Source organism: Nilaparvata lugens, chromosome 2 (genome assembly GCF_014356525.2).
Source record: "Nilaparvata lugens isolate BPH chromosome 2, ASM1435652v1, whole genome shotgun sequence".
Classification (NCBI taxonomy): Eukaryota; Metazoa; Arthropoda; class Insecta; order Hemiptera; family Delphacidae; genus Nilaparvata; species Nilaparvata lugens.
Window position 1 is genome coordinate 35,152,130 of NC_052505.1, and position 21,103 is coordinate 35,173,232.

The following is a 21,103-nucleotide window of genomic DNA, read 5'->3' on the forward strand; positions in this document are numbered from 1 at the left end:
TTCTTTGGAATGGTTATGGAAGAAAAAGAAGTAGGCCTCAACTTTTTCTCTTCAAAATTTAGAGGAATGAGATTAGATTTTGTTGTCACACTTCAACACAATCTCCAGTACAAGTTCAGATCGTTCACTCTTTATACTGAAATAACTGATAGTTTATTTTTTCTTTTTTTATAGTAGTTGCCCCGTGATGAATCATATTTGATGAATCAGACAGATTATGCGCTTCAAACAATTCAGTAACTGATATCCGAATGTTCGTTGAAAAGAATGTCGTCGATGTCATGGATTCTGAATCATGGCATCATCTTATCTCATTACCCAAGCCACAGAGTAGAGAAGCACTACTTCTATGTTTGAATACTACTGAATCACTACTTCTACTACTTCTACTTCTATATGGTATGTTTATTCCGTGCCCAAGCATAGGTTTATACGTAGGCCTACTCTAATTATAATGTGTGCAACATATAGCACAAGATTCGTTCATCCTTTGTCTTCCATCTTTTTCAACGTTCGAGTTTCTCTTTCGAGTATTCAAGGGGAAGGTAAAGTTGTAAATTTGATAATATTCATGGAAAACCCTGTTTTCAAAAACTCATGAATAAATTATTGACATTTTCTACTATTGTAGAATTTTGTGATCTCGGAAGCTATAATGGAGAGTGCTTATATTCAGGACAATATTTCAGAACACGAACAATATATTTCACTAACAATATTTCAGAACGAACAATATATTTCACTTACAATATTTCAGAACGAACAATATATTTCACTGACAAATTTTCTTTCAATTCGATTGAAGAATTCAAAATACAATCGAAAACTGGTCTATTATCCTCTGAAATGTCATGTGAAACGAAAATGTAGTGTATTAAACTCGACAATGTATTGTAGACTATTGTTAGAGCAGTCATTTACGAAATACCTGGTATTCAGCATGTTACAAGGAAATTCAATCAGTTCAAAACGCTTCTCGTGGTTTTTAAGGGGTAATACCGCGTACAACCTTGTCATGGAAAAATGCTTGTCAGTGATACAATAGAGTTCACTACAAATAAATCGCATTATTCTCATCACCACAGTTCGTGTTCACTGGGCCATATTGAAAAAGAAGGGGTTTTATACAACTGAGATCCGTTTTTTTCCTGGAAGCCTTTCTTCACAATACGATTTCAATTCAGTATTTTGAATTGTTAAGAACATTTGACAAAACCAACTAAATTCATTGGAGAGCAAAGTGCATTGAAAAATTTCCCTGTAGTCAGGTCGATTTTGTCCACTTTAACAATTCTATTCATTAGAGATAACAAAGCCTGAATCACTAATTAAATTATTGTACGGCTTTCTGTCTCTATCTTCCTTCCACACAAACACACTCTCTCGAACCATCTATCGATCTTTCTCTCACTTTTTCTCTTTATCTGATGGAATTCAATTTAATTTCAGCACACTGCAAATCAATTACCTTCAATTAGCAACCTATATAAAACTGCTCTGGATTGGAGAGCTTGGGAATACAGTATCGGTTGTTCTAAACATTTCTAGGAACTGAATTCAATGAAGTATTTGTCAAGCGGAACACTCTGGTCTGGATCTGCTAATAATCATGCAACTGGAAGTTTTGTAATTCCCCCCGTGTATCCAACTAATTCCATTTTGCCAACCAATAATGTATCCATTATTAATCTGAAATTGAATAATCCATCTTCCAAATACTTAAAAGTTTTAACTTTTGAAAGAAGAAAATAATATCAGATCAATTACATCCAACGATAATACTTATTCTTATCTTATACCAAAGTCAACACTACCAATCTACTACTCAACTCACACTTTTTGGTTTTCCATAGTAGATGGAGCTATTTTCAATCATCTGGAGCTGATTGATCCAACTTCTAGTTATAATCGAAAATTTGAAAGGAAAACACTATAATCCAAGCATCGAATTGCATCCAATAGTTTTGTAATAGTGGTCGATATCTGATGCCTGGATGCTTCATATATGCAGCTTGAAACTTTATCGACAAACCTCTTGAAACTTTTTTAATTTAGCTTGAGCAATCAACCCACCTGAACAGAGCTGCATCATCTAGAAAAAATGTAATGCTTCCCAAGATCGTTTTATAGTAGACACTGCAAACTGAGAAGCGAAGGCTTTATACTATTTCTTCTACGTCGTTGGTATTGTATACACTCAGCAATATAATTTTAAATAATGGTACTTTATTCCTTTATTCTTGAAGTGAATCTACTCTTAAGGTGTTGTGAGAAAATTTTAGACGTTTTTCGAGGTTTTTAAAAAAGTCTATAATTCTATGTTCCTAATTAAGTGTTTTTCTCATTTGGTATTAATTACACCAAAATTTACGTTTAGTGACTCATCTGCAACTCATTTATAATGTGGATTGTTTAGTCGATACAATAATATAACGACCGAATAATAATAATATGTTTCCTGATAAAACTATTTTAGTGGAACATACCTTGTAGGTAATTTTAGTACTAAGAAGTTTCAACTTCACTGATCACTTAAATCACTTTGAAACGTGATTCTTCTAAAACCAATAAGGTCTCAACTTATTTTCGCACTAAACATTTAGTTTGGCATGATCTGATGATGATACACAAAATAATCACGCCTACCATCTATGAATTAATAGATGATTTTTAACTGAAGAAAATGAAAAATGAATGTAATACTGTCATTTAGAAAAATTTCATAAATTTTGTGAAACAGTTGAACAAAACAATGAGAATAATTATTATTCATTAGTAGCACATGAAATTAACTATCATCATCATCTCCTCAGGTAATGGATGGACATTGTGCGACTTATTTCTATGACATATAATCTCTCCCATGTACATTAGTCATCACCCCTTCATTCTAGTAATTGAATTTGAGAAAAATATTTTTTGAAAGTATACCCTATAAACAGGATATTCCTTCATTTGAAAAATGGAATTAACGAGACTTTTTTCAATGAACCCCCTATCAACAGATGCGCTTCATATCGTATTATGTTAGCATCCACTGCACTTTATATCGCTCTCATTCCTCTCACCGTAATTATCCACTTCTCTCACTTTCACCCACAAACACGTGTGTGCTCCATTTGCAAATTGAACATGCTAATCTAAGCCTTGATCCCGGGTGTATTATTCAACGTGGTTCGGTCCACTGTTGAACAACTGTTGCTTTGCTGGACCGACCGAATGCGATGTTTGCCTTTACAAACGTGTGCATGTGTGTTTCGAAACGTTGTAGGTGTGTGCATGTTTAAGTTGAGCTGATGGTGTGACTGTTGTGTTTTGGCAGGTGGCGGCGAAGGTCGAGTGTCGGTCTACCTGAACCGGTGTACGGGCTTCGATCACCAGTGTCGCGTCAGGTACAGTGTTGTGCTGGGTGACGCCGACAGACGCATAGACTCGGGCGTCGTTGATGACGTGTCCGATTCTGATGGAAAGAGCTATGGCTGGCATCCCAGGGCCCGCTTCAACGATCTCATTTATAAGGTATCATCACTCACCATTAAGCGAAGTATCATAGCATATGCATTTCTTGAGGAGGATCAAATACGGTGATCTATCCAACTCATTATCTATAACTATCATTATTGACCGAGCAAAGTGAGGTCTAATATTCAAGTCGACGGTTTGGCATTTCTCTTAATTTTTAAATGTTTATATGTTGCGCATTTACGGCAAAACGCGATAATAGATTTTCGTGAAATTTGACAGGTGAGGAGGTTCCTTTTCTTATTGCGCGTCGACGTATATACAAGGTTTTTGGAAATTTTGCATTTCAAGGATAATATAAAAGGAAAAAGGAGCCTCCTTCATACGCCAATATTAGAGTAAAAATCAGACTATAGAATTATTCATCATAAATCAGCTGACAAGTGATTACACAGATGTGTAGAGAAGCCAGTCTATTGCTGCATTTCCCTAAGGTCTAAAGTTTCAATCAGGTACTTGTGGATGAGAATACTGCGTGATGTCTACTGTTCACAGAACTACTAGTATATAGAGTAGTATTACACTATGTCATCCATAACACAGATTGTTACGAGCGATCAACTATCTTAAATGTTGTATACTTTGGGTCCAATGCATAGGAGCCAAGTGCTTGCATAAGACAGAACCAAGCTTGATGGGTGCTTGTGAGAGCCATGATAATCCTAAAACATCTTATTTATAAGGTGAGAATATAATATAATGTAATGTAAGGAGTGTAATCCATTACTCATATAGATTTGGGTACAAAAAATAGAAAGTGTATACATTCTCACGACCATTATGATATCATATTTTATTAGGTGCTATTGAAAAATATAGCCTATATTACGGTTTCATTCATAAGTGAGGCTTTGAAGTGCTATCTATTACCACCTTACTCAGGTAATAAAATATTATATTGCAAATATATTGTAATTGGTTCATTAGACCTATTCTTGAGGTAAAATTGTGGAATGTTATCTATTACTGCGATGCTGCGATAATAAAGTGTGATCTGATCTTATTCATAAAGTTAATTATGAAAATATCCAACGACATTTTTCATGAGGAAGACTTGTATGTTATATCTATCCATTTTTCGTATCACATTTCTACTGGCGGCTAGGACAATCGTGATAGACCGTGAAAACATTATACTCAATCCAACAGGTCTTCCAAGCATCAAAAGTTCATCAATTATTGTATCAATGCAGAAGTATTAATTGAATAAACCGTGTGAATGCGATTGACAGGGTCAACTGCAGCGAGCTTTGGATGGAATCGACCAGACTTGGCCCGGAAATTCTTTAAAGACCTGCCAGGAAGAGCTTTATTAATTGAGATGCGAGATTTTTCTTCTGAACCGAGATTTCCGTTTCTCTCGTTTTATCAGCCTCCTCCCGCTTCTCAAGGCTCTTTATTTCCGTCCGAAGCGGTTCCACTGAATCAGTTCCTTGGCGATGAATTATTTTTCCCCGGTTCTCATTTCTCTCCTTATCTCCGCTATTTCTCTCTCCCTCAAAAGAGACACAAAACAAAGGAGCCGGAGCAGCGTGCTAAACTAATGAGGTTTCATTCTGCAAACACTTTTATTTCATTAAAATAACGCACTACAATGAGCTAATAGTTTGCATTCCCTCATTGTTGAACTAATATATAGTTTCCTGCATAAAATGAGAAAGCATCTATTCCACAATGGACGTTGTAACAAATAAAAACCCTGCTCTGTTGAATTGAGCTGTATTCCCTCATCGCTGTACTAGTTTTCTGGATGAAAGGATCTAGCAATTATTCAAAAATGATGGTTATCAACTGGTGGAAAATTCATGCTTTGTTAGTTTGCTGTGGTAGATTAAAGTCCTAAATGAAAAAATTCAGCATATTTTTCATAATGGATGATATCAATAGAAAATTTATGCTGCACTAATAATGCAATAATTATGCGATGATGGAAAGATTGTGTTATGGTGAGGAGGAATAAAGTATGGATAGTTCTCTGGATATTGTAGGTGTGGAAGATAAGAAAAAAAATGTTGAGCTCTTGAAGGATGGGATGAAAATTATCTGATATGCAAGAATTGTTAGGAACACAAGGAGATTAGTGAATTAATATTATTGTAGAAATAATGCATTCTGTGGAATTGATATTGATTTCTGATTCGAAAAGGGTGAATGCGAATTGCTCTCGAATATTATTGGTATCGGAATATGAAAGGCTTCGATGAATAAAACTGATTTTGACACTAATCTGAAAATTTGGTCAGTCAACTTTTAGAACTGGTGGATGGATGAGAACAATGATTAATCGAGTAACATTCCTTTGGAACAGCTTTCACGATCATAATTGAATTATAGAACCATCAAAATTCAAAACGCTTATTCACTCCTGACTTCCTACATTCAACTTATTTTATAACACCCACTAAATTGCTCTCAAATGTTCGAATTTTAATTACTCAATGATTCACAGACTTGAGTTTGAAGATAGAAACATGATGACCGTATTGAATGATCAACAGAACATTTAAATAGGCTAAAATCGAATCATTGCTCTCCAATTATTGGATTCGACATTTGAAACAGCACCCACTGTACAGTATAATCCAATTCAGTAGAACCGTTTCTCATTCAAAATCTGATGAGCAGTTAGTATGAACATCCGAGATAATCGAATTACATCAACATGATGTCATTATATTCAGCTTAATTATATCGAAATGATATGATAAGCATTTTGCTGAAATGTTGACAAGAGCGATTCTGTCGAAAGCTAAAGAGCGCACTATTTCATTAGCGTTCTGCAGGGTATTGTTTCTATCTCATTGACGTATCCTATTCCACTATGAAATGGATAATTGACCAAATCGGGAATCCCTATATTAGGAACAGAAGGACGGACATTCATCATGTCAATTGGACCAGATTTACCAATGCAATTGCAGTCTTTAATCATTGTGATTGAACGGCTATAATCGAAAGCATCTATTCAGTTGAAGTTATTCAGTTAAGCAGTGTTCCTGATGAAAATCAATTTTGTCAGAGCAGGCTAAAATAATTGAAAGTCGAGCGAAAACCTGAGGTCCGCCGATTTGAGTCAGGTTAATAATGGAGCCTTCATTTTATTGGTTTGAGGGGATAGGAAATAAGAAGATAGGTAGTTTGCGGTTGACTGACTGCTATTATAAAGAAGATAAAAATAATATGTCAAATACAAAAACACATTCAGTACGTAAGAAACTCAAATCAACATGATTGTGTAAGGGACCAAAATTTACGGAGTTCAGCTTTGATATTGTTGAGGTGGTCAAGTAACAGAAATCTCAGCACTCAGTCGGTCAGTAAACCAAACTCATTCGCTGTTGGAGTGTCTGGTTTGATTCTCCATGAACCGGGGAACTGAGGATTATTGGCGTCGAAAACGATAATATCAAATTGAAAACGTGAGGAAACAATAATGAAAATACTCGTATATGATGAAACGTGTTGGATTACGGCCTGAATAATGCAACCCTTCAACTCAATAAGAATTGCAATGATTGAACCAGCATTCTAGAAAGGTTGCCAAGGATAAGTTGAAGCTGAAAAAATGTGGCGCAATGTGCCAAAAAAAACTTCAATTGATATTTTCGATTTCCATTCAAATTATAAGTGTTTTATCTATTTTCATCCAAGTTATGTGCTCCAACGATAGTCAAGTAACTTATTCTTGGAAATGAATTGTTTCAAAAATCTTCAGTCAAGGAATGTGATGACACCAGTATTAATATCATAATCGTATTTGCTAATTTAGTCTACCGAAATTGTTCATGATGACGAAAAGATAGCCCAAGTGAGTAGATCTTTATTCATTTATTTATTTATTTATTTATTAGGTGAGCACAAACATTCCAATTATCGGGAAAGAAAAAACAGGCTATTGCCCAGAACTTCTTCAATTTCCTAATTCATTTTCAAATTTTATACATAGGTTATGTTCATTTCAATTTCTACCCCAAATCACAATCTGAAAAGATAGATTAGAATAAAACAAACAATTTTAAATTTGGATAGATTGATAATAAAACTTTCGTAAAAGCATGACAAACTTTAAATTCACAATCTTCTTCTTCTCTATACTTATTAAAGGCTAAGCCCCAACGGACTGAAATCACACCACAGCCCAAACTACTGAGCTTAAAAACTTGAAATTTTGCACGATTATAAAAGGCTAAGCCCCAACGGACTGAAATCACACCACAACCCAAACTACTGAGCCTAAAAACTTGAAATTTTGCACGATTGTTTATGGTAGCCTGAAAACATCCACTAAGAAAGGATTTTCAGAAATTTGTGGTTGAGCATGTGCCAACTGCTTCGTGTCACCTATATGGCGACTCCAGCAGCGCCGCGGCGGCCACCCGGCCGATTGAGCGGAGCCAAAAACCTACTCTCTTTTTGTAGGCGGCAGCACCAAGTTCTTCTGCATCTATGATTGTTTGTGGGAGGTTTCGATGAATCAAATGGGCAAGTAGAAAGGGATTACTGTTCAGTGACGTTAAGGTTGATCTGGGAAAGTTATATCCGTAATTTATTCGGTGTCTGGTTTGATAATCATGTTGTAAGTTTGTAAAGATATTGGTTTTATTTGTTTTTATAAATGTGAGGATGGATTTCAAGTAAAGCTGGCGGATATCCAGTACCTGGAAATCGGAAAAGAGCTGGTCTGACGAGTATCTGACTGGTTTCTTTAGAATAATTTTTATAAGCGCTCTTTGCGTGACAGCCAGAGGCTCAAGCACAGCGGCCGAGGCACCGCCCCACGCCACTACACCATATTGAAGCAGCGACTGAACATACGCAAAATACACACTCCTGCACTGATCCGCAGCCAGCAACCATGCCAGCTGTGAGAAGGCATACAATAATTTCCTCAATTTCCGTTTAACATTGACAATGTGTGGGGACCAACTCATTTTGTGATCAATTGTTATTCCCAAGTAGCAATACTGCTCCACACGCTCAACCTCGTCACAGCCGCAGGCGGCCGACCGCAGATCACCACAGGAGTGTATTGCAAGCCTTCTCAGCCCAGGATCGCCATCCTGTCTAAAGTATATAGGCAGAGACTTGGTTTTTCCGACATTCAATGATAGGGTGTTCTGGTCAAACCACCTTTTAACTTTTAGTAGGTCTGAGGAGGCCTGTTCATAGACTTCGTCCCAAGAACTTCCAGACGACACTAAAACAGTGTCATCGGCGAATAACAATAGTTTCCCTTCAATATTTACTCTAGTTATGTTATTAATATAGATAGAGAATAGTAGGGGGCCCAGGGTACTACCCTGAACCACACCATACTCGATGCTTTTTGGGTCACTCTGTGTACCGTTGATGGACACAAACTGCGACCTGTTTTCCAAGTAACTAATAAACCAGCCCAGGGATTCAACGCCGGCGTGCTGGAGTTTCACTATCAATTTATGTCTATCAATAGAATCGAATGCTTTTGCCAGGTCGAGGAATGTGACAATCACCCGTTTTTTGTTGCCTATTTCTCCACTTATTTATCTTATTAATTCAAAAAGCGCGTGGGAGGTACCCCTGTCTTGTCTGAAGCCAAATTGAGAATTGGAAATTATTTTCTCACGCTCAAGGTAATTTGTGAGTTGTATTTTGACGCATTTTTCAATTATTTTTGATACCGTGCAAAGTATAGAAATTGGCCTGAAGTTTGAGGTAACATTTTTTTGTCCAGACTTAAATATAGGAACAACTTTTGCAATTTTAAAAACATTCGGAAATCTACCTGCTGTAAAACTAAGATTAATTATGTGTAGCAGAGGTAACTGTAGTGTGTTAATGCTGTTTTTAATTAACTTGGTCGGTATTCCATCCCATCCCGGAGCCGAGCCGCCTCTCATACTGACCACTACCGCGATAAGCTCGTTGTGGGTGACGGGACAAAGAGCAAAAACAGCGTCCGTCGCATGGTCGGCGTCGTCCACCTCGAGTGGACCAGTCGGCTGCAGTGCCCCGGCCAACCGCGAGCCAACCGAGGCAAAGTATTCATTGAAGGCATTACCTATTTGTTTAATTTCAGCGGGAGAGGCCTCACCGCCGCGCTCACAGTACGCCTGCAGCGGAAATTTCGGCTTGCCCGTGGATCGACCAGAAACCTCGTTAATAACATTCCAGAATTTCCTAGAGTCTCCCCCAGCTTCACTCAATTTATTCTTATAATAATTGTATTTAGAACGCTTAATAGCTGCCTTAAGTGTATTTCGGAATCGAATAAATTTTTGTCTGAGTTGATTATTGTATGGATTTCTCCTGACCTCTTTACTCAACTTGTCACGACGACGCATCGATTGCAGGAGGCCAGAGGTTATCCATGGTTTAATTTTTTTCGTTTTAGCACACACTCTTTCGGATGTTGTGAACTGCTCCAAATTTTTCTGTAGGATCTCATTGAAACTCTCAACAGCCTCATCAACATCAGCCGCCTCGACCACCCGTCTCCAACTCTCCACTTTCAAGGCTTCATCAATTCCAGACCAGTTAATGATCTTGGAATATTGGGTGTCACTATTTCTACTCGGTTCTATCAACAAATTAGTCTCTACTTCTAACCCAATTACAAAATGATCAGTTATGCTCGTTTGAAGAATGAAGAACATGCATTGAAATGGAACGGCAATTTGATAAGAAATGGTCTATGCATGTATTGCTATTGGGGCGCGTTATCCGGTCAATGCATGATATATAACCACATTCATATAGCATATCCAGATAGCGTTCCTCTTGCGAGTTTATATTTGGGTGAAGGATATCGCAATTTATATCGCCAGCTATGATTTTTAGATATGAAGGGTTAGTGTCGGTATGGAGCAAATTCGTTAAACTATCAATAAAGTATTGATTGATTGATTGATTGATTGAGTACTTTATTTATGTAGATTACAATATATACTGGCTTATACACTTATATACAATAGCTTACAGTACAGCAAAATTATAGATGAATTTACATAATATAGACTAAGAAAATAATTATTGAACTGTATATGATATGAAAAAGCAGTTTGTAATATAATAACTATAGATAATAATATATTGTTATGCATCTACATAAATTGGCGGAGCTTTGGACATATCAATGTCCATTCTTCGGAAAGAATATTAAAAATATCCTCCCCACTAACTCTCTACCAAAACGTTAATTTCGTTATTTAAACTAAGGATTTATTTATTAATGGAAATATTGTAAAAGTTTTAATCAATATGAATATTAAAGAGAAAAAAAAACAGAAAATTGATAGAGTAAAATAATTATATAGGTAGATAAGATCAAATAATTGATTAATAAAATGAAGTAGGCTGAAAGTAGATCAGGGTTATCAACTTTCAGTAATATACAGCATTATGCAGTGGATAATTGAAATAACATGAGTTTTATATATATATATATATATATATATATATACAATTCGTTCTATAACATGGTTTAAAGGTTTGTATTTGTGGGATGGGTGGGGGATGGATGTCATGTGATCGTTCTAGGGCCGGACAGTTTCAGTCATTTGTTCCAAAAGATGTTTTTTTAAAGTTAGGATGAAGCTCGCTCGGCTCTCGATGGACCTGATAGAAACAGGAAGTGCATTCCATGCACGACAGGCACTGACTAAGAAGGATTTTGTGAAAATAGTAGTTCGATGATTGGGTATCCTTAAAGTACTTTCTCCGGTTCTAGTATGTGAAGCATCTATCCTCCTACCTTCAGAGACAAATTTGAAATCATCTTTAAAATAGTTCGGATTACCGTATATCAGATATCTCTAACAAGCTTGACTATTCGAAAAAGCCTCTGATCGGGAAGCTTTAATGTTGAACTAGCAATGTGGGCTGGGGTGATATGATCATGGCGTTGGAGAGAGTAGACGAAACGTAGACAATAATTTTGGCAACGCTGTAGTTTATCATTCAGAGTGACTTGCATATCGTTAAGAACAGAATTACAATACATTAAATGTGGGAAGATGAGAGATTGAACCAATAATAATTTAATGTTTCTAGGGAGGATATCGTGCATTTTCTTCAATGCATGCATGGCTGAGAATACCTTTTTACAAGTTTTGTTCACTTGTTCTGACCAGTCAAGAGTATTATTCATAATAATGCCTAAATTTTTAACTGAGCTACAGTAAGGAATGTCATTACCGTCTACACTAATTTTGTGAATCGATTCAAGGTCAATATTGTTTATAAGACGAGAATATCCAATTATAATGGGTTGTGTTTTGATGGGATTAAGCTTAAGGCCATTTTTCTTTGTCCATTCCACTATCGAATTGATATCCTGATTCATTATTCCAACTGTTTCATTAATTTTTGTTATGGGACAGCTTAAATAGATTTGAAGGTCGTCTGCATAAGTATGGAAACTGGAGAATTTGATAATGGAAGAAAGGTCATTAGCATACAAAGTGAAGAGGAGAGGGCCTAAAATTGAACCTTGTGGTACTCCATGCATAACGTTTTTCCAAGTTGACTTTTTGTCACCGACAGATACACATTGTTTCCTACCTAATAGATAGGATTTAAACCAAACTAACGAGTTGTGACTGAAACCAAGAATAGCCAACTTATTCAGAAGGACTGTATGATCAACAGTATCGAATGCTTTAGAAAAATCAAATAGGGTGAGGATGGTGCATTTTCTTTGGTCCATAGCTAACCTTATATCATCAGTGACACGAAGCAGAGCTGTCTCAGTTGAATGGAATTTTCTAAAGCCTGATTGAAAGTTATGAAGCTTACTATTGTTGTCTAGAAATTTTACAACTTGAGCATGAATGAGTCTTTCTAGCACTTTGGACAATGCAGGTAAAATACTGATTGGTCTAAAATCCTCAACTTTATTGGGTGATGGAACTTTATTTAGAGGGCGAACCAGAGCAAACTTCCAGTTTTCAGGGAAAATGCCTTCTTCAAGTGACTTGTTGAAAATGTATGTAATGGTTGGTAAAACAGCAAATAACATCTTCTTGATAAATTTAATAGGAATTTTGTCTACACCCATAGCATTACTATGAATACGTTGAATTGCTCTGAAAGTGTCTTCTTCTGAGATTGGATGGAAATGAAATTGATCAGTGATTGGTAAATCTAAGTTTGTAACCTGCTCTTCAAGATCATCATGTGATTAGCAATGACAACTTCGTCGCGTTGGTTAGAGTGTGAAACGAAATGGTCATTTATATTATTCAATGGTAAGTCAATTTGTGGATTCGATTTCTCTTTGCCAAGCCCGAATTCTTTTATTCCCTGCCAAAGTGATTTAGAGTCTTGTCTATTGTTTGTCATAAACGAATTCAAGTACCTAATCTTTGAGTTCCGTAATTCCTGTTTAACCCTATTTCTAAGGCTCCTATACTCTATCAAACTGTCCAAGTCAAATGTCTTTTTAAATTTTCTATGTGCTTTGTCTCTACGTCCCATCATCTTAAGTATGTCTTCAGTCATCCACGGTACTCGTCGTTTTCTATTAATCCTCCTTGTCACATAAGGTGCATGTTTGTCATACAAAGTCAAAGTCCAATTCTCGAAAGTCTTGACCATGTCATCAACTGAGGGTAATGCTTCAATTTGATGCCATGGAGTCTGAGCCACATCAGTCAGGAAGGCGGCTTCATCAAAGTTTTTGAAGTCTCTATAAGTGATAATTTTCTGTTCTGGCTTGGGTATCTTATGGGAAAGTACACAGTAGATCAAATCATGTCTAGAAATAGCTGGGACTGAGATTTGGCCTGCTTGAACAACCTCATTGGGATCACTAACAATGAGAAGGTCAATGAGTGTGTCTGATTCATTAGTATGATGAGTTGGATCGAGAGGTAAAATAGTCATGTTTAGGCATTGGAAAATTGTAGTCAGTTGAAAGTAGTCAAAGTTACGATTTGTCATGTTCAAGTCGGTGTTCATATCCCCCATAACTAGTATACGGTTATAACAAGGCATAAGAGAAAGCAAGGCACTTTCGAAATCTGTGAAATGACCTATTTTTGGTGGGCGATAACAGATACCAACGAGTAATTTATCAGTACTAGATAAGGATAATTCAAGTAGCATAAACTCTGGTCTGGAACAATACTCTTGTTTAGATGTGATTAAAACTTTTGTTTTGATACCTTCTTTCACATAAATTGCTACACCCCCACAAGCTTTATTTAATCTATCATTCCGGAAAAGATTATATCCAGGCAATGCAACAAAATTTGATGAAATACTAGGCTTCAAAAATGATTCGGAAATTCCGATTATATTGAAGTCCTGAAAACGGAAGATTGCTCTGAGTTCATCAATGTGGCAACTGAGGGATTGTACGTTAAGGTGAGCAGCCTTGAAAAGTTTTTTGAAAGAGTGGAGCTTATTTGCTAGAAACATACCTGCGTCATTATTACTATTATTGAAATAATCATACCTACTTGAGGGCGAGCGAGCTGACGTGTCAGTGAGAGGCATCATGGAAGCAGCAGACCAATCGTGAACCGACCTCAGAACAACACATGACGGGGAAAATGGGGATGAAACTGATAAAACTTAACCTAAATGGAAAAGTCTCTTGATTCGAGTGCATTCAGCATGCCTTGACAGTTCGGCTCCCTTCACTATTTAAAGCACTAGTTCAAAAACAAATTCACTAAACACAATAAGATGTAGATGTGTGGAGCTCCGGTGATGAATAATAATAATGGTGAATAAGACGAAGATTGAGGAAGAACTGGTAGTGGGAGATCTGGTCCAAGTGGAGATAGAGCGAGTAGGTATCCAGTAGTGGAAGAATCGGGTCCAAGTGGAGGTAAGCGAGAAGGAATCCAGTAGTGGAAGATCGAGTCCAAGTGGAGACAGAGAGAGATGGAATCCAGTGGTGGAAAATCGAGTCCAAGTGGAGATAGAGAGAGATGGAATCCAGTAGTGGAAGATCGTGTTCATGGTGGAGATAGAGCGAAATGTGATCCAGTAAAAACTGAAAAAGAGATGATGAAAAGTATGGAAGAGATGAAGACAGGCTACGATAAATACAGAGAAGTTGACAAGGTGTATTGGCCCAGGTGAAATTCAAGGTCAAGCTCGTTGCTAGCCCACCAATTGAGAACTGGTTACAGGTGACGGAAGATAAGCTATCATCCAATACACAACTATGCCATCACATTGATTCAATCCATTGTGACTTCGAAACAGTTGATACCCGTCAAGGCTCATGAGCTCACTATCCTCGTCCAACCAGCCTCGGTTAAAATTAAACATTAAATTTAGTTTTAATACCCTGCCACAATATGAGAAATTCATCAAAGTTTTTATTATAGCTTCGAATATTGAGATGAAGTAATCTGAGTCTAACACAATTAATTGTTACATCTATGTTATGCTGAAAACTACTATTTAAATCATCATTGTCAGCAAATTCGGAACATTGTATCAGGACTCATCTTGATTGTTATTGTTCATGGTGAAGAACGGTGCATCATACCGCCTGATTAAAAAGTATGTTAACGGATGCTGCATATAATTTTCTAGTAAAGCATTCATCTTCATGTGGTTTTCAAGATACAAAAATTATTATATAATATATCTACGCTGTTATAAAAGTTGCTAATACTTAATATCAAAACTGAACAATTGAGAAAAAAGATAGAATAGCTCATTCATTTATCAATCCAATATATTTTTTATTCACGTATCATATATATATATATATATATATATATATATATATATATATATATATATATATATCACATACATCATATTATAGCTAATACCCATTATACCTTATCTATTCTAGATTAACGATTCACCTCAAACTTATAACTACATATTTGAAATTTTAAAATTTGATACGAGGTATCTATTTTAAATTATTTTGTTTAAGATCAGGAGACAATTTTCATAATAATTCTTATATGTGTAATTAAGCAAACTTTAATGTATAAGGATTTTATAAATTGAGAGTAAAACGTGTACCTCACTTCCAGTGAAATGAAATTGGAGTACTAAAAGACATATTTCATTTAAAGGTTAGTGAATGTTTTCATTATGTTTATCTTCATACAGATTGATTATATTTATCTATTATTTTCGTAATTCATGACAGACTGTGTTCAACAAAAAGACAAGACAATAAAGAAAAATCCTAATTCTCAATCTGAATAAAGTAATACAGAACTTTTGTAGCAATGGGTGTGTATCCATCATTTTAGTTTGAAACATTAGCAAAATAACCCGCAATATTAAAATTGAACATTAGCAGAATAACCTGCAATATTAAAATTATAATGTTCTGCAAGCTTCGGGATACTAGTAAGCAAATAATTTATTTATGAACTAGTCTAATAGTGCATAGGGCATAATTATACCTTCAATGTTCCTAGGTCTATAAGAAGCAATATTAATACCGTATCCATTGTTTGATATTTATAGTATGATGATTTCGGTTATAGTTTATATTATAGTTTGATATATTATTATAGTTGTTTGACGGGAATCTAATCCCGTAATTATGGCGAGCTTGTTCAATATTATGCCCTATCTCTTCTGCTGTCATCGCTTTATCGAAATATGATTATTCAGTTCGGGTATTAGGACTCTATTTATCTATGTTGGATAAAGATCGACAAAATTCATGTGATGAAAGATTTTTACTTTGCTATTACCAGAGACAAAATTAAGAGATCGTGTTCATTCAAGCATACTGAGTGAAATAATAAAAATAAATATTCTGTGCATCTGGAAAAATACTTCAAAGTCGAGCGAAAACCTGAGGTCCGCCGATTTGAGTCAGGTTAATGGAGCCTTTATTCTATTGGTTTGAGGGGATAGGAAATAAGAAGATAGGTAGTTTGCGGTTGACTGACTATTATAAAGAAGATAAAAATGATATGTTAATCACAAAAACACATTCAGTACGTAAGAAACTCAAATCAACATGAGTGTAAGGGACCAAAATTTACGGAGTTCAGCTTTGATATTGTTGAGGGGGTCAAGTAACAGAAATCTCAGCACTCAGTCGGTCAGTAAACCAAACTCATTCGCTGTTGGAGTGTCTGGTTTGATTCTCCATGAACCGGGGAACTGAGGACTATTGGCGTCGAAAACGATAATATAAAATTGAAAACGTGAGGAAACAATAATGAAAATACTCGTATATGATGAAACGTGTTGGATTACGGCCTGAATAATGCAACCCTTCAACTCAATAAGAATTGCAATGATTGAACCAGCATTCTAGAAAGGTTGCCAAGGATAAGTTGAAGCTGAAAAAATGTGGCGCAATGTGCCAAAAAAAACTTCAATTGATATTTTCGATTTCCATTCAAATTATAAGTGCTTTATTTATTTTCATCCAAGTTATGTGCTCCAACGATAGTCAAGTAACTTATTCTTGGAAATGAATTGTTTCAAAAATCTTCAGTCAAGGAATGTGAGGACACCAGTATTAATATCATAATCGTATTTGCTAATTTGATCTACCGAAATTGTTCATGATGACGAGAAGATAGCCCAAGTGAGTAGATCTTTATTTATTTATTTATTTATTTATTTATTAGGTGAGCACAAACATTTCAATCAACGGGAAAGAAAAAACAGGCTATTGCCCAAAACTTCTTCAATTTCCTAATTCATTCTCAAATTGTCCAAATTTTATACATAGGTTATGTTCATTTCAATTACTACCCCAAATCACAATCTGAAAAGATAGATTAGAATAAACAAACAATTTTAAATTTGGATAGATTGATAATAAAACTTTCATAAAAACATGACAAACTTTAAATTCACAATATTCTATATAATAGGAGAGTAGGGTTGTGTTTGTTCGTGTGTTCGTTTGTTCGCATCAAAACATGTCAACTTGTGGATTGCATACCGGAAAAACGGGAATGATTTGGATCTCCAAATTTTGCACATAGATTCTAAAAATATCAATCTCGTGCACCTGGAAGCCCAAATTTCAATTTTCCTTCTAGATTTTTCAGAATTAATGTTCAAATTCATCCATGCTACCGCACATGAAGTTCCATAGGCTAAATTGTTGAGCCCAAAGTGTGTTTTTTTATGAGGAGGTTATAATGCTGTTACAAGACTATCATTTTCGAACGGCCGTGTAGCTCAACAGTAAAACGGAGCGATGGTTCCTTGGTTTGAATCCCGATGCTTCCCAATTTTTTAGTTCTTTATTTTTTCCCTCGAAACGTAGTATTATCAATTATTTTTTGAAGGAATTTGTTCTCATTACAATTGAACTTGGATTTCATCAAATAATTATTTTTAATGTAGAATTTTGCCACCAGTACAAAAAATGAAACGGACATAGTCTTCATGTTGTAGGCCTATGATTGAATTTCATGGGAAAAACATGAATAGATCACAATAAAATAAGTAATAATTTATATTCTTCAGTTATAATGTACTATCAGACACGAATTCGCAGTGAAACGAGTATTTTAGGTATTTTGTTTGGAATTGGGAAAACAAAAGGCTGTCTGATTCAAATTGAGGAGGATCCTAATCAAACTAAAATTTATTGATGTATTGGAAAAATCAATATGATTCTGTGAGGTTTTCAAGCATTATGTATTCTTCAGTTTTCTATACTATGATAAAGGAAAGAACTGGCTTATACACGTAAGGAATAAGGAATTATGTTTGACGCATCATCACGTCTGAAAGATTTCATTACGTCAAGTTTTCAATTTGTCATGCTTCCAGTTGTTGTATAGAAGCAGCTGAACATTTCTTTTAAAAGTACACTAGATGATAGGTATGATTGAGGATCCTATTCGAATAAAAATAACTGATTTTCTGTCGCATCAAAACCGCACCGATTTCTCAAACCGTTCAAAAGTTATTCTCATTCAAAGATACTGATAAATCATACATCTATCCATCATCTTTACTATAATAATGGAAAGAGCTGTCTCATACACGTACGTGATGTAGGAAAATTATGTTTGACACATCATCACGTCTGAACTACTGGACTGGTTCATCTGATTTGAAATTTTTCATGAAGATTCTTCATTAACCGAGGATGGTTATAGGCATATTTTCAAATTTCGAATTTTTTATTACGTCAAGTTTTCATTTTGCAGTTTTAAAATAGACCCTTGCGAAGCACGGGTTACCTACTAGTGAAGAATAAAACTAACAATGAACCATATAGTAGAATCTTATCATCCCACATCCCAGGGTAGACTAATTTCGTGCATTCAACTTGAAGTACCATGAGCGGTGATAGAGCAGTATCATTGGACAAAAATATTCAAATCTGCTACAGCATCAGCATAATAAAATCAAAGTTAAAGCGGTGTACAAAAGTTCGATGAGTTGATGAAACTTTCTACTACTTGAACGTGATGATTGCTTACACAGATTCTCATACACACCTTTGGATTAAAATAACTAGTAGTTCTGTGAACAGTAGACCTCACGCAGCATTCTCATCCACAGGTACCAGATATCAACTGTTTCAAATGTTAACAAACTCAGTTCACGTTTGAATTTGTATTCCATATGATATAATTCATCCAGTTCCGTGATGATCTTTCTATCTGATGAAAATAATTTTATTAGAATCAAAAATATTATAATTTCTCCAGCATTATTTAGTTCATTTGTTTATTTTTATTCACCTATTAAATTAGTTCTTTCGAATGTGAGAATATTGATACTGATGGGCACGCATAATAATACCATGACTGCAAAACAAAATATTGAAACCAAAGACCTTAAAACTGCGATTAGACAAAATTTATTAAAAAAAGTTAATAACTCAATCCTATTAGATTATATTAGATTGAACATAACTTATCATACACATGATGACCATATGTGTTTGTCAACTTCCGTTCAATCTAATAGAATCTATAAGGATTAAGTTATAACCATTTTGTTAATAACTTTGGTCTTTATTGTCTTTGATTGAAACTATAGACCTTATACAAATACAGTAATAGACTGAAAACACTCATTGACATGGGCTACTTCTAAATTAATAAAACAAAATAAATCTTATAGCACCCTTTATTTTTAAAAAACTTTAAAATAGTTGAACAACTAGTTTCGGTGAAATATTACACCATCTTCAGATAAAAATAAAGGGTGCTATAAGATTTATTTTCTTTTATTTATTTTAGTAATAGACTAACTTCTCCAAACATCTATGTAATCACTAGCATCAGCTGATAGATAAAACATACAAGTCTTCCTCATGAAAAATGTCGTTAGATATTTTCATGATTAACTTTATGAATAAGATCAGATCACACTTTATTATCGCAGCATCGCAGTAATACATAACATTCCACAATTTTACCTCAAGAATAGGTCTAATGAACCAATTACAATATATTTGCAATATAATATTTTATTACCTGAGTAAGGTGGTAATAGATAGCACTTCAAAGCCTCACTTATGAATGAAACCGTAATAGAGGCTATATTTTTCAATAGCACCTCATAAAATATGATATCATAATGGTCGTGAGAGTGTATACACTTTCTATTTTTTGTACCCAAATCAATATGAGTAATGGATTACACTCCTTACATTACATTATATTATATTCTAACCTTATAAATAAGATGTTTTAGGATTATCATGGCTCTCACAAGCTTGGTTCTGTCTTATGCAAGCACTTGGCTCCTACGCATTGGACCCAAAGTATACAACATTTAAGATAGTTGATCGCTCGTAACAATCTGTATTATGGATGGCATCGTGTAATACTACTCTATATACTAGTAGTTCTGTGGATAGTAGACCTCACGCAGTATTCTCATCCACAAGTACCTGATTGAAACTTTAGACCTTAGGGAAATACAGCAATAGACTGGCTTCTCCACACATCTGTGTAATCACTTGTCAGCTGATTTATGATGAATAATTCTATAGTCTAATTTTCACTCTAATACTGGCGTATGAAGGAGGCTCCTTTTTCCTTTTATATTATTCTTGAAATGCAAAATTTCTAAAAACCTTGTATATACGTCGACGCGCAATTAGAAAAGGAACATACCTGTCAAATTCCATGAAAATCTATTACCGCGTTTCTCCGTGAATGCGCAACATATGAAAATATAAACAAATAAACATTTAAACATTTAAACATTTAAACATTTAAACATTTAAACATTTAAACATTAAACATTTAAACATTTAAACATTTAAACATTTAAACTTTAACATTTAAACATTTAAACATTTAAACATTTAAACATTTAAACATTTAAACATTTAAACATTTAAACATTTAAACATTTAAACATTAAACATTTAAACATTTAAACTTTAAACATTTAAACATTTAAACATTTAACATTTAAACATTTAAACATTTAAACATTTAACATTTAACATTTAAACATTTAAACATTTAAACATTTAACATTTAAACATTTAAACGTTTGAACATTTAAACATTTAAACATTTAAACATTTAAACATTTAAACATTTAAACATTTGAACATTTAAACATTTAAACATTTAAACATTTAAACATTTAAACATTTAAACATTTAAACATTTAAACATTTAAACATTTAAACATTTAAACATTTAAA

At 34.7% G+C, this 21,103-nt stretch overlaps 1 protein-coding gene across 1 annotated transcript in view; it reads left to right on the top strand.

Moving 5' to 3' along the window:
• Nucleotides 1-21,103, top strand: part of LOC111043531 — a 172,183-nt gene that overhangs the window by 85,713 nt on the left and 65,367 nt on the right. The window contains exon 4 of the mRNA XM_039421095.1: nt 3,323-3,519. Coding sequence (XP_039277029.1) covers nt 3,323-3,519 — 197 coding nt within the window. The remainder of the gene's footprint in view (nt 1-3,322; nt 3,520-21,103) is intronic.